At 37.2% G+C, this 13,548-nt stretch overlaps 1 protein-coding gene across 3 annotated transcripts in view; it reads right to left on the reverse strand.

Annotated features, from left to right (window-relative positions):
* Window positions 1-13,548, reverse strand: part of SPATA13 (spermatogenesis associated 13) — a 156,217-nt gene that overhangs the window by 34,584 nt on the left and 108,085 nt on the right. Inside the window, exon 1 of one of the 3 annotated variants that reach the window (XM_069080630.1) lies at window positions 8,856-9,108. The exons of the other annotated variants lie outside the window; for them this stretch is intronic. Within the exon in view, the coding sequence (XP_068936731.1) occupies window positions 8,856-8,931 (76 nt within the window). The 5' untranslated portion in view covers window positions 8,932-9,108. Of the gene's footprint in view, window positions 1-8,855; window positions 9,109-13,548 lie in introns of those variants that run through there. 3 annotated transcript variants of the gene reach the window in all.

Below are 13,548 nucleotides of genomic sequence, written 5' to 3' on the forward strand. Positions count from 1 at the left end.
TAGATAGATAGATAGATAGATAGATAGATAGATAGATAGATAGATAGATGGAAATTTTAGGAAGGAAAAGCTAAAGGCAGTCATATATAATTATGTCAATCTCAAGAAATCAAATGCCCAAGTTAATCTAGTAGGATCATGGGGCTAGAAGGGATCTTAGCAGTCATCTTGACATCCTTAGAGGTTATACCTCATTGTGACAAGAAAACTGAAATTCAGAGAATGACTTGCCCAAGGTCACAAGAGTGCTAAGTATCAGCAGTGAAATTTGAATCTGATTCCTCTAACTCTCTATAGTGCTGATTCCACAGGACCATGCTGTCTCCAGATTTCTCATTTTTACCTCTTAAAGGCACATGAAGATGCTTTGGAGCTATGGACACAAAGTCCTAACAGAGTATTTGTACATAGCATAGCACAAATTTAAACTAAGTCCTCATGTTAATTTGTTAAAGCGGAGCAGGGGAGTACTTATGATTGCTGAACTGTGCTGAATGGATGGCCTTGACTTATGCCATATACACAGTGAGGGAGAGACCATATAGGATTCCTTTTTCTTCCTGCATAGGTTGATCATTAGTGTTAGCAGGGGAGATCTGCTCCTAACACTTTCATGCTTACGCAGAAGAAAGAGGGGAAGAGGAAGGAAGCAAGCAATCATTTATTAAGTACCTACTATGTGCCAGGGACTCTGCTAAGTAATTTATAAATATTATTTCATTTGATCCTCACAACAACCCTGTGAGGCATGTACTCTTATTATTATTCCCATTTTATAGGTGAGGAAACTGAGACAGACAGAGGTTAAGTGACTTACCCAGGGACACACAGCTAGTAAGTATCTGAGACCAGGTTTAAACTCAGGTCTTCCTGACTCTAGGTCCAGTGCTTTATCCCCTATACCACCCTGGGGCTTTTACCTCACCTACCATCAGCAAAATGAGGAAGAAATGGCTGCACAAGGGATTAGGGAGAGTCATGGAGGGAAGAAGTGAGAGGGTAGGAAGGAGTGTCAAGTCTGCCCCGCTCCAACCCTGCACATGCAGGGCCAACACCACACAGGCATGGGTTGGTTCACTGTTCCTCACTTCTCCATCTAGAGAAGATGCTGGCCAAGAAGGCCAAGTGGGATATCATAAAATCAGCTTAGGCTCTCACTCCCAAGGGGAAAAAGAGAGGGTCTATGGTTTCTAAGTGCTGAAGAATTACTCTAAAAAATTGCAAATATGGCGCCCCACTATGGCAGCAAATTCTTATAAGCCAATGTGGTACATTATACTTTCACTGAGCTGATATGTGAATACAATTAGGAAAATGTCTCTGATTAAGAAGAATCATGAATGAGACTACTAAAAGTCCAACATTTTTGTCATAGTTTCCCCATTACTGGAGATTCTTAAGCAGAGGCTAAAGACAATGTGTTGGGGGTATTATACAGTATATTTCTGTTCATTGACAGTTTGGTCTGACCCCATGTCCTCTGAGGTTCCTTCCACCTTCTGAGAAGTTATGATTCCACATGAATTCTCTCTCTCTCTCTCTCTCTCTCTCTCTCTCTCTCTCTCTCTCTATATATATATATATATATATATATATATATATATATATATATATATCATTCACATATATATGTATGTATATATATATACATAAACACATGCATATGTTTATACTTCTTGGCATTTGTTAAGTGTCCATCTTCCGTCTACTCAGTATTTTCTTGTATGTACTTCATTCTTTGCCATTTTGTCTCCCCCATTAATCTATAAGTTCCATGATGACAAGGATTGCTTTGCTTTTCTTTGTTCTCCTACTGGGACATAGTAAGCACTTAATAAAATGATTATACATTGACACTGTCCTAGGAAATGGGAATAGATACAGAGAAAAGACAAATACCTGCCTTCAAGGGGCTTACATCATCAATTATTGTGTATTAGTACTGTAATCATTAGTTTGTGGGGTTAGTTCTAGGAATTTACATTTAAAGGAACAACTGCCCGATGCAAAAAATAACAAAATGTTAAACTATTATATCGAACAGAACACAAGCTCCTTGAAAGCATCACTTGTTTTCATTTTTGTCTTTGTCTTAGTGCCTAACATATAATAAATTTAATTTAACTATTGACCATCCAAAAAAAATTTTTTTAATTAGTATTTTATGTTCATGTGATTCCCAATATAATTAAGTACTTTGTATAGTATTTCTGATTCCCTACTTCCTTTGCTGGTCCCCTTCTTTCTATCAGGTAATAGTTAATAACTCTCTCTCCCCCCCACTACCCACCTCCCTTGCCAGCAGGTTCTTTTCAAATTTAGAACACCTCAAGAAGCTCAGTCATTCCTATGGCTTTAACAATCAAGTAAAAACAGTTTGTGTTTACATAATACTTTAAAGTTTCCAAATGAGTTTTCTCAGGAATTCCAACATTGTGAATTAAGGTAGTATGACTATTCTCATTTTTCAAATTAAGGAATTGTGGCTCAGTGAGTTTTATTGACTTGCATACAGTTGTATATAGATGAAGTAACAGAACCAGAATTTGGACCCAGGTCTCTTGACTCCCAAAAGTTGAGCATTCTTTCCACTACACCAGGGATGGGGAGCCTGTGGCCTTGAGGCCATATGCAGCTTTCTAGGTCCTCAGGTGCAGCCTTTTGACTGAGTCCAAGTTTTACAGAACAAATCCTTTTATTAAGGGGATTTGTTCTATGAAGTTTGGATTCACCTTGCACTACATCCTACCTCACTGCTCAATACAGATGATTCTCAAATCTATATTTCCAGTTTCAATTTCTTACTTGTGCTTGTAATTTCACCTGACCATAGAACATCTTCATTTGGAGGCCTTACAGTCACTACAAACTTAGAATGTTCCGAACTAAACTTATTTTTCTCTTTTCCTTTCCTCTCTCAACCATCCCCAATTTTGACAACTAGATCTTCTTTCAAACTGCCATTTCTTTCAAGGTTACCAACACTTTCTCAATTTTCTAGGCTAGGAATCATACTCCCTCTTATTTCTTTCCTTGTAGCCAGTTAATCTATTGCTTTTGTCATTCTATTCTCCACCTTTCTCCATTCTATTCCCACCATCTGCCACTTCTTAATCTAAGCTCTCATTACGTCATGTCTGGGACACCAAAGCATCACCCAACTAGCCCCCCCTGATTCTACTCCTTCCCCTCCTACTCACTCTGCATTCTTTTTTTAGCCTAAAACACCACTTTCATTGTAATGCTCCCCAAAAATCTACAGTGGATCCATCTTATATCATGCCCAAAGGCTTCTGTCTAGCAGTTAAGACTTTCTACCAACCCTCTTCATTCACTTATTCATATATTTACTCATTCATTTATCCGGGTAGTTATTATTAAGTACCTACTCCCCAGGTTTGAGTTAGACCATGGCAAAAAAAAAGACCACCCTACACATACAACCTATACAACCACTCCACAATACATACATTGTCCTTTAGTAAAACAGGTATAACAGTTGCTTTTTCCCTTGGGTGAAATGCTCTTCCCTTCCCACCACAACCATGTATATTATCTATGCTTAAGTCTGATAGCCTAAGTCTGATACCTTCCACAAATCTTTCTCTAGTTACACTAATTGACACTGACCTTTCTCTTCTCTGAACTCCTAAAGTCACTATCAACTTAATTCAACAAACATTTATTAGGGGCCTAATATATTCAAGGTCCTATTCTAGGCCCTGGGGATACAAAGGTATCTGTCCTCAAAAAGTTTATATTCTACTATTATAATTTGGCACTTAATCTGTAGTTGTTTTATGAACTTTAGTCGTCTCTCCCTAAATAGACTGTATGTTTCTTTAAAGCAGGAATCATGTCTTATACTACTTGTATGTTCTTCCCAATGTCTAGTAAAGTGCATATCACAGAACCTCAATAAATACTTATTGATTGATTCATGTACTCTCTTTGAAATCACTGTACTTCAGTTTCCTCATCTGGACACTAGTCAGCAATGCTTCTTATGGGGGTTTTACATGAGAGAGACACACACAAAATCACTTTGTAAATGGTGAAGGAAGGGGATGAAGCAGATAATCATAATAAGATCAATGATCTGGATATGAATCCTGCCTCATGCATTTACAATATGTGACTTTGAGTAAGTCACTTAACCCCTTGGAGTCTCTATCCCCTATCCTAACAGTCCTTAGAGACAGAAGTTTTTCCAAGATCTAACCACATATATGCCCCTTTCCCAAGTCTACCTCATAAACTTTGTGCTTTCCTAGCTTTTACACCAAGGTCCTCACTGCTTTTTTCTCCCTTCATATGAAATGAAGACTTTTCTGATCAAGTTTACAACTTCTTTGGGTTAGACTCAGCAGGGGTTCTTAACCTGGGGTACTTAAATTTTTTTAATATATATTTTGATAACTGTATTTCTCCATACACTCCCCACACACATACAACCAAGAAAAATAAAGTGAAAAAAGTATACTTCAATCTCTACTCAGAATTTATCAGTTCTCTCTGGTAACATAACATTTTTCACCATGGGTTCTTTGGAATTGTCTTGTATCATCGTCTCGAACAGAGTATTTAAGTCTTTCACAGTTGATCACTGTTACAAGATTGCTGTTACTGTATACAATGTTCTCCTAATTCTGTTCACTTCACTTTTCATCAGTTCATATAGCCTTCCCAAGTTTCTTTCTGAAACCATCCTGCTCATTATTTTTCTTTCTTTTTCTTTTTTTTTTTTTAAAGCAATTGGGGTTACGTAACTTGCTCAAGGTTACATGGCCAGTTATTTCTGGGTGTGGTGCAAAGTATCTGAGCCTGGATTCAATCCCAGGTCATCCCGACACTGGGGCCGGTGCTCTTACTCACTGAGCCACCTGGCAGCCCCATGCTCATCATTTCTTATAGCATAATCTTATTCTATCACAGTCTTATGCCACAACTTCATTAGCCATTACTCACTTTCTAATTCTTTGCCACAAAAAAGCTGCTCTAAATATTTTTGAATAAATAGGACCCTTTTCCTTTTATTTGATCTTTTTGTTAGTGGTATTATTGGATCAAAGGATATCCAGTTTTATAGCCCTCTGAGTATAGTTCAAAATTGCTTTTCAGAATGGTCAGACCAGTTCACAACTGAACCAAAAGTCATTAGTGTCTCTATTTTACTATAACCATCCCCTTCAGTATGTATCATTTTTTTTCTTTTTCTGTCATATTAGTCAATCTGATAAGTATGAGGGAGTATCTGAGTTAATTCACATTTGTCTAATAGTGATTTAGAGCATTTTAATGTAACATATTTTGATATTTGATAACTGTATTTCAATGTAATTGGTGTCCTTTGCAAGTCTATATATTTTGTTTTATACATTTATAAACATTTACTCTGAGAAGGAATCTGTAGGCTTCACCAGACCTGTCAAAAGGGTCTATGACACACAAAGGGTTAAGTACTTCTGGGTATGGGGTTAAACTCACTCAGGATCTGGTCTTTTCTTCATTCTCTTGTGTGTGTGTGTGTGTGTGTGTGTGTGTGTGTGTGTGTGTGTGTATGTCTAACGTAACACAAATGCCTGGGAATACTCATCTGTAAAATGGACTTAGAAGTAATCTTTGACTTAACAGGGGTTCCTCTTTGTAGCACTCTGCCAATTAGCCTCAAGGGATATACAAACCAGAATGGCCAGTCAGTCTATTTCCCGATATGATCAAGCCAATATAACTATCTCTTGACAGCCTCCTCACCCCTCATCTACCAAGTCCTGTTCTCCAACAACTGAGTCTTCCCCTACCTGGTTTTATACATAGCCCTTCTCTGGAAAAATTTCCTTACAGTCCCTTAGGCCCTCCCTCTAAACTATGACAGGTCAACTCCCAGAAAGCTGAAATGCAAATCAAATTGAATATCTTTAAGAATTCACTTTAGAAAGCATTCTATAATCAGAATACAATTGTATAATTTTAGATGTTAAATGAGTAAGGTGTTTGTGGTCATCTCTATAAACAAATTAGGCACCAGGCTCTTGGTGGAGAATGTTACACTCTATTAAAACATTGTTTTTGTGAGAAAATCAGAAACAATTTACATTCACATTAGCCAAGGGCAGTTTTTCCAGGAATATAACTTTGTCTAAATCCGAAGACTACCCAACGCAATGTCTGCCAGTTATCTGCCCCAAACAGGGTTCCCGACAGGGTCAATAGTCTTTAAAATAAACTGGCCTTGAGAAAGTTCAGTGTATAAAAACAAAGAATTACAGCTCATCTGGTAATCCTAGTGGAGTTATCACTGGGAGAACTCTTTAGAACCAGATTCAGAACACAAAGGAAACCCTGGGTTATGTGTAAGGATTTGCCATGCAAAAGGGAAGGGTACTCTAGAGAGCAAATCAGTTTTACTAAAGGCATACAAAGCAAGAGACCGAAGATTTATTATGAAGTGACTCCTATGTTTCAGGAGAAGCAACAGTGGAAGTCCCTTAGAAATAGAAAGCAGATCAGCATCATTTATTTATTTAGTCATTCATTCGTTTATTTTGCCAGATGAGCAAGTGTCAGACAGAAGGAAATGGGAACCACACCTACATAGAGTGAAGGGGATTACTATAAGAATAAAGAACAGGTGAGAAATTATAATGATGAAGAAACTTGGCCTTGAAGAATTGAGAAAATGGATCTTCCTACAATCTTTGCAAGGGTGGGGGCCTATGGGTGTGCAATATTGAACATACTATCACACTCAGCTGAAGGACAGGTTGGTTTTGTGGAATTGATTTTTTCTCTTCCTGTTTTTTATTCTTTGTTACCTAGCTTGTTGAGAAGAGCAAAGAATCATATTTTTAAATGCATAAAATAAAATACACTGGCTCACAAAGAAAACCAATTATACTAAAATACAACTATAAATGCTTAATTCTGACCAAGTTCTGGGAACTTTTTAGTCACTCTGGTGCCTTATTTGAATGGCAAATGGATTACTGTTTTAACTTTAAGGTTTTCCACTTGTGCTTAGGCAGTGGAGAGGTGAGTATAGCTGTAAGGGGAAATTCTTTTATAACTGGAGTGGGAGTAGGGGCGGGGGAGAAAAGGGGAAAGGAATATATTTGAAAATATTGATCATGCAAAAACAAAAAATATCCATAATTTTTTTAAACATCAGGATGAATAGAGGAGTCTGCTTATTAAAATGTCTAGTCATTCTTTTCCCTAAATACCCAAAGAACTTTAATCTCTTTTTTAGAATATGCATGTATACAAACATATGTATATATATAAATATATATATAAACACACACAAATACACACAACCTCTTACAACAACTGAGTTAATCTTTTAGAGCAAGTCTGGTCACTGTGTCTGGCAAAAAAGGAGAAGCAGTATCATTTCCCTCCATTCTATTGAGTCCAGATAAAAGATTCCATACATAAGTGCTGAACAGTCTTATATTATTCATTTAATGAGCTAGCTGAGCATGAGTCAGTGGGAGCTCCTAGGACACTGAGGTTAAACACATTGAGCCAAGAACTATTGACGGAAAAATCAGAAGCTACTTCCTGGGTGTAAGTAAGGCTTGTGATAAAAAAAAAAAACCCAAAACAAAACCATTAACCCTTTCAGTTTTTGTCTGAAGAGATGAACTAGTGAAATCAATAGTCTTCTGGTACTCTAAAACATAAAAATCTCTTAACAAGCTCTGTAAACTAGAATTTCAGACCCAGTCAACAAGTAAACTTATTTGTAACTTGGTTGTTTTTTTTTTTAATTCATACTAGATGATGTTGGTAAAACAAACAAGAAATTCTAAGGGCAGTGTAAATTTCTCCACTTAAAAAAAAAGAAATAAATAAATCTGTCAAAATTTATAGGCATCTTTATAAATTTTTAAACTAGATTAAACAATAATCCATATATTACTAAAGTAATTTGAATCTTAAGTCTCAATTCCATGTTATACTGATTATGTAGAGTTTTGGTATTTCATGATACATCAACTATAAAGACAAGCAAGACACTTCTTAGTGAATATGGATACACTACTGCTTAGAGAGTGTTTTTACCTGAAAGATGTAGAAGCACCAACCCATACTTATCATCAATCAGGCAACAGAGGACCAATCAAAGAAAAGAAGAAATCATATAATGTAAACTGGACTCCTCCAAGAGGGCCCAATTCTGCCCTTAAGTTGTCATGTCAAGCTCTCACTTATTTCCACTAGGGAGAATTTCATGAAATCCAGTAGATAATAGTTGAAAAGAAAAGAATCAATTTGCTTAGTCCTTCTTTCCTAAGATTTTAAAAAACCTGGTTTTAAAAAAATATATTCCCCACTAGTAACATCCCACGACAACATTTAAATTATGGTTTTAAAAATAATGCTGAGTAAAGATATTAAAAACTGAGGTGGGAAGGAATATTACAATAACTGGATACAAATAAAATCACTTTCGAAAATGTTAAATTGTTAAAAATTAAAATTTTAAACAACAGCCTTAAACATCCTCAGTTTTCAAGTACCATATTTTTATATCTCAGCAATAAAATGCATAAAGGGGTTTCATACAATGTACAATAAACATCATGATAAAAAAAACCTTTGAAAACTGTATTTCCAATATTCAGTGTCTCTTATTTAATTCTACTACATTACTAAATATTGTAAATAAAATCAATGCCTCACCTCTACTTACTGCTCACTACTTAGGGTAAAGATTTTCAGAGAGGGATGGGTTTTCTTTGCAGAGTGTAAAAACTTATACATGAAAACAAAGAATGCAATTCTAAAAGAAAACACATTTTAATCAACAACATCACAACAAATATACGTCATTCTGTACTCACACATACCCATATAAAGGCTTTCCAGACTCCAAAAGCGTGCTATTTCTCCTCTGGCTACCATCCTGCTGTTTGAAAAACACATACATGTGGAGAAGGGCTGCTCGGTTTTACTAGATGAACCTCAGTCTTACAAGGATCACGGAGAATCACAAAGGCTTTTAGCTAGGGAAACTGCAGAAGTAGCTTATTCACTGCTTTGGAGTTCCTATGTGTGCATTCCAGGCCAGAGTCTACTAAGAAACTGACAGCTCACTCAATGTTCAGTGTAGCTGGGAGTTGAGTGACTCCAGTGACATCATGGGGTACCCTTAGGGAGGAAGTTCTAAAATGAGGCAAAATCTACAGATACCAAATGACAACATATTCCCACAAGCTGATCAGAGGCATTTAGCAATTCTGGAGAGACTATGGTTTGTGGTGATGGAAAAACAAATTTGGTATTTTTAATAACTCTAAAGCCTGAATTAGAGCTTTAAAACAGGTGTATCATTTCACAGGAGTTCATCACAACAAAGGTTGCTTAGTTCAGGAGTGGGAGTTAGGAATTCACACAATGGCATGACAAAAAAAAGTCAGTCCTGATGATGATGTGCAAACTGCAATTTCATGAAATTATTTTTAAATCAAATGTTCATGTTGTGTTTAAAAGTCTACAATTAAAAAACAATTTTCTTATTTCTCTCCTTGTATTTTAATACAAACTTCTCACCTTGTAATGTTAAAAATGACCTAAACACCTTACTGTTGTTATTTTTCCCACTATCATGTGTGAAAATGATACTAATAATTTAGCTATTCCTGCTCAGGGATCTTTCTTCAGTACTGACATGTTCAGAAAAACCCTGGGGCACTTTTGCACATAACAACACAACACCCACAGAAATCATACTGCTTCTCATAGTACTGCTTCAGAATGAAAAGATAAATGTTTCCATGAAATATTAATGCTGACTATTTGCAAAAACCCAGGCTGCGCTAGCTTTTGAAAACCTGTGGCTATGGAGAGAGCTTTTCCCACTGAGTCAGTGAAGTCTGCCATTATTCCCTACTGAGAAAAAGTCTGTGAGGGGATCGATGCCTCAGTTCACCTAAATAAGTATGGAATCTGTCTAAAGCACCTCATCATCTTAGTGTGGAAAAATGAGCTGCATGAAAATAAACAAAAAGGCAGGTCAGCCTCTGGAGATGTCTTTCACTGTGGCCTCTCTGCATGGCTCAAGTAAATGCTCCTTCTAGTGAATGAATGAAAATGCATTTACTAAAATGCTTACTACATGCTAAGTAGTGGGACAAGGATATGTATCAGCAAGCATCCTAGCATACCTAGGATGGCCTGCTAGCATAGGTTCTTTGATCTGCTCAAAAAGGGGTTATCAATCCTATTTTAATTACATTCACTAGTTCAGGGGAAAGGTCAGCACCCTGAACTTGGAGAAAATACAAACAGAGAAATTGGCACAACCAACAGAGAGGGCTCCAGCTGTCTGAACATAGCAATACTGCCACACACTTTACATACATCACTGGATTGAGGAAGCACAGAAATCTAAGCATTTGGGGGAGCTCTTGGCTACTCAGAGTCTTGACCAGGAAATAAAAAGATCCTTTTCATGAGCAAACCCCCAAAGCAAAATGCCAACCTCCCAGAATATGTAACAAAGATTCAGCCTCTGATTGGCTCAGAGCTAGTAGTCACAAGAACTATGTGACTCAGCACAGCTGTGAATTATCAGGGTTCAAAGACGATCAGTCCTTCAAATGTTCACAATTTATCCTGAGCCTGGGAAACTGAACTCCAAAAAGAAAACAACAAAAATCCCACCTTGCTTATACTTACAGGATAGAAAAAAACAACCCCTGCTGTCAAAGAGCTCACATTTTAATAAGGAAAGACAACATATAGGAGGCTTAAACTCAAGTTAGATGGGAACAGGCCCAGGGCGTCCTTAGGGTGCAGCAACAAAGCAGATGGTAATTCATCTTCTTTTCCAATAATAAAATCACACAAGTTTCTGATAGTGAATCATCTGATTGTCCTTTGGTGGCAAAAGCTTTCACTTCTGGGTCTTCAGTAACTGCAAATATCGAGCTGGGGGCCTTAGCAACTGCAGAAGCAACTGCCAGGTCACAGGGATAATGGCTATTGCATCTTTTTCTTATACTAAGATAAATCTATGTTCCTGGAGAATGTACCTCTTCAAACCAAGCACATCATCCTGACTGCATGGGAACCATAGCCTTTGTCTTGTCAGGCACTTTTAGAAACAGTGGGTAAAGACGATGAAAAGTAAAATGTGGGTGCTTGTTTTGCATTGTGGAACAGCCCAGAAGGCGATGAGTTGAGGAGTGGGGAATATAATGTGATGAAAGTAGAGAATGTCTGTAAAATATTTTTTCCACATAAGCAACCTTAAATTCTAGCAGTAAGAAAATCAGTTAGGAGATTTTTCTAGTTCTATTACTTTCTTGTTTACAGCTCCTGGCACACAGTAGGAACTTAGTAATTGCTTGATTATAAATGCCTAAAATTCCTACCATCAATTTTTAATGTCATCCAAGTTGAAGAATATATCCTTCCTTTCTGTTAATCATCAATAGACTGAACCATTTTGGTAGAAATATAATTGGGGGGAGGGTGGCTTGGGGGGTATTTGTTGGGAAGTATCTGCTATATGAAAAGAAAATGTGTCAATTTTTAAAATTTCCTATCACTAACACTGTTGATTTTCAAATGTGTTGTAGTATATCCTTATGCAGATTCATCTTTCCCTCAGCATTCCTCTATATTTTCCCACCTGGAACAGGCCAAATATAGGCCAGGAAACATAGTGAACCAGGAGCGGAGCAAACTCCTTAGAACTCTTAAGGGTCACATAGACTAGAGCATTTAAAAGGAGGAGGCTTTACAACAAACCTACAAGGCATACCAAGTTAGGAATGCCCAAGAGAAGAGCAGCATGGAACCTGAGCCTCTTATATAACAGGACTTCTTATAGAGGCCACTCTTCTTGCAATAGAAACCTTCTCTCTTCCCTTTGCTGTCTCAGAACATGGACAGGCAGTGCCTGAGCTACTGGGGAGGCCATGGGTGCCTCAATACCACACAGACTTGCTAAAGTCCTGTCATAGAAGGCAGACCTACATAGCAGAGTACTGGATAGAGATGCCAGAGGTGGAAAGAGAAATTTCCCTTGGAAGACAAAAAATTGCTTCTGATATTGAATCCTCTGAAAGCCTGCTTTCCAAGAGACTAGTGGACAGATTAGATGAATGCAGGTGAGATTTCTTTTTTTCTTTCTTAGTTTTGCAAATGGAGCACAACACTGAAATGGATTTTCCTTAAAAGTAACTCAAGTGTGGTAGTAATGCCCAGATGAAGATAGAGATGGGAGTACAGATTTTTTTTTTGGATCTCCATGGAAGCACTGGAGTTACTGGGAGTTTTGATACTTTAAAATTCTGGTTTCATTCAAGAAACAGTAATACACTAATGTATAATGTAAATGCGTTCTTTCTGGTCTCACTGTTGCTCAAGAGATAAGAATCTAAATGGAAATGGGGTCACAAGCCTAGTGAAACAAGCTGATGAAATATTTTATGCTAATAATCTTATATTTTAAACTCTAAAGCAAACAGAGATAAAATTAGGTAGGCCCTATAAGACAGGAAGTTCTTCTAGCACATGAGCAGAGATCCAGACAGATACCTTAAGTCTGTGCATGTGCAAAAAAAAAAAGCCAGGCACTGGTAACCTGAGCTTAGAGAGTCCTCTGGTGGTTCATCCTGAAATTGCATTGAGAGGGGTTATTTCAGACCATATCCTGAGGGATAATAAGCATGTGTGAGTATTGAAGATCATCCACATGTCTTTCCTCCTATATTGCCCATATGAAAGGGCAGGTGATCAAGAAAGAAGAAAAATACCAACATCATCAGTAAAATTCCCTCACAGAAACATTCTCTTTTTCTTTGGCTATAAGTAGAGAAGATGCCTTTTGCTTTCTAAGAGGTTCCACTAGAAACAGAGATGTCATCCCAGCACCAAAAGAAGATTCTTATAAGGTTTAAATTCTTATGGCAAAGAGCTTCTTCAGCAAATCAGGAGGTTTTTCATAGTTTAAAATGGTTTAAATTAGATATAACCTCAACAACAGCATTTCTCTTCTGACAATTAAGGAGAAAAGTGGCTGTGAAATACACCATTATCTAGCATGAAACATGGCAGGGATGAGAAATAAAGCCCTTTGATTTTGTTTTTTAACCAAACTCTAGATTTTATCAGATCACTATTAAGAGCTCTGAAATGATACCTTCAGCTTGGGTGAAAGGAGTCTGGGTATTTTCTCAATTAAGACACTCTCCCCGGATAAGATAGCACTACATTACATCAGCAGGGACAGTGAAGATACCAGCATTGATCACTGGCAACACTGTGTGAATCAAGCAAAGGGATCAGTCCCAACTGAGAGTGGGAAGATCCAGATTATGCATTAATGTCATACATTTAGAAATCAGAGAGGACTTTCTTTTTAGATGCCAAAAACACATGGGATACTGTAATAAACATTTTCACTCAATGGGTGTAGAACTTTAATTCTTTTATTTTCTGGAAAGCAGTCCTATATTGTTCTCTGTCCTTTCAATGTAAGTGTATTCTCTCTCTCTCTCTCTCTCTCTCTCTCTCTCTCTCTCTCTCTCT

Source organism: Petaurus breviceps, unplaced genomic scaffold (assembly GCF_028583685.1).
Source record: "Petaurus breviceps papuanus isolate PSGF00001 unplaced genomic scaffold, PetGlider_PUasm1.0 91133, whole genome shotgun sequence".
In the NCBI taxonomy this organism is placed as follows: domain Eukaryota; kingdom Metazoa; phylum Chordata; class Mammalia; order Diprotodontia; family Petauridae; genus Petaurus; species Petaurus breviceps.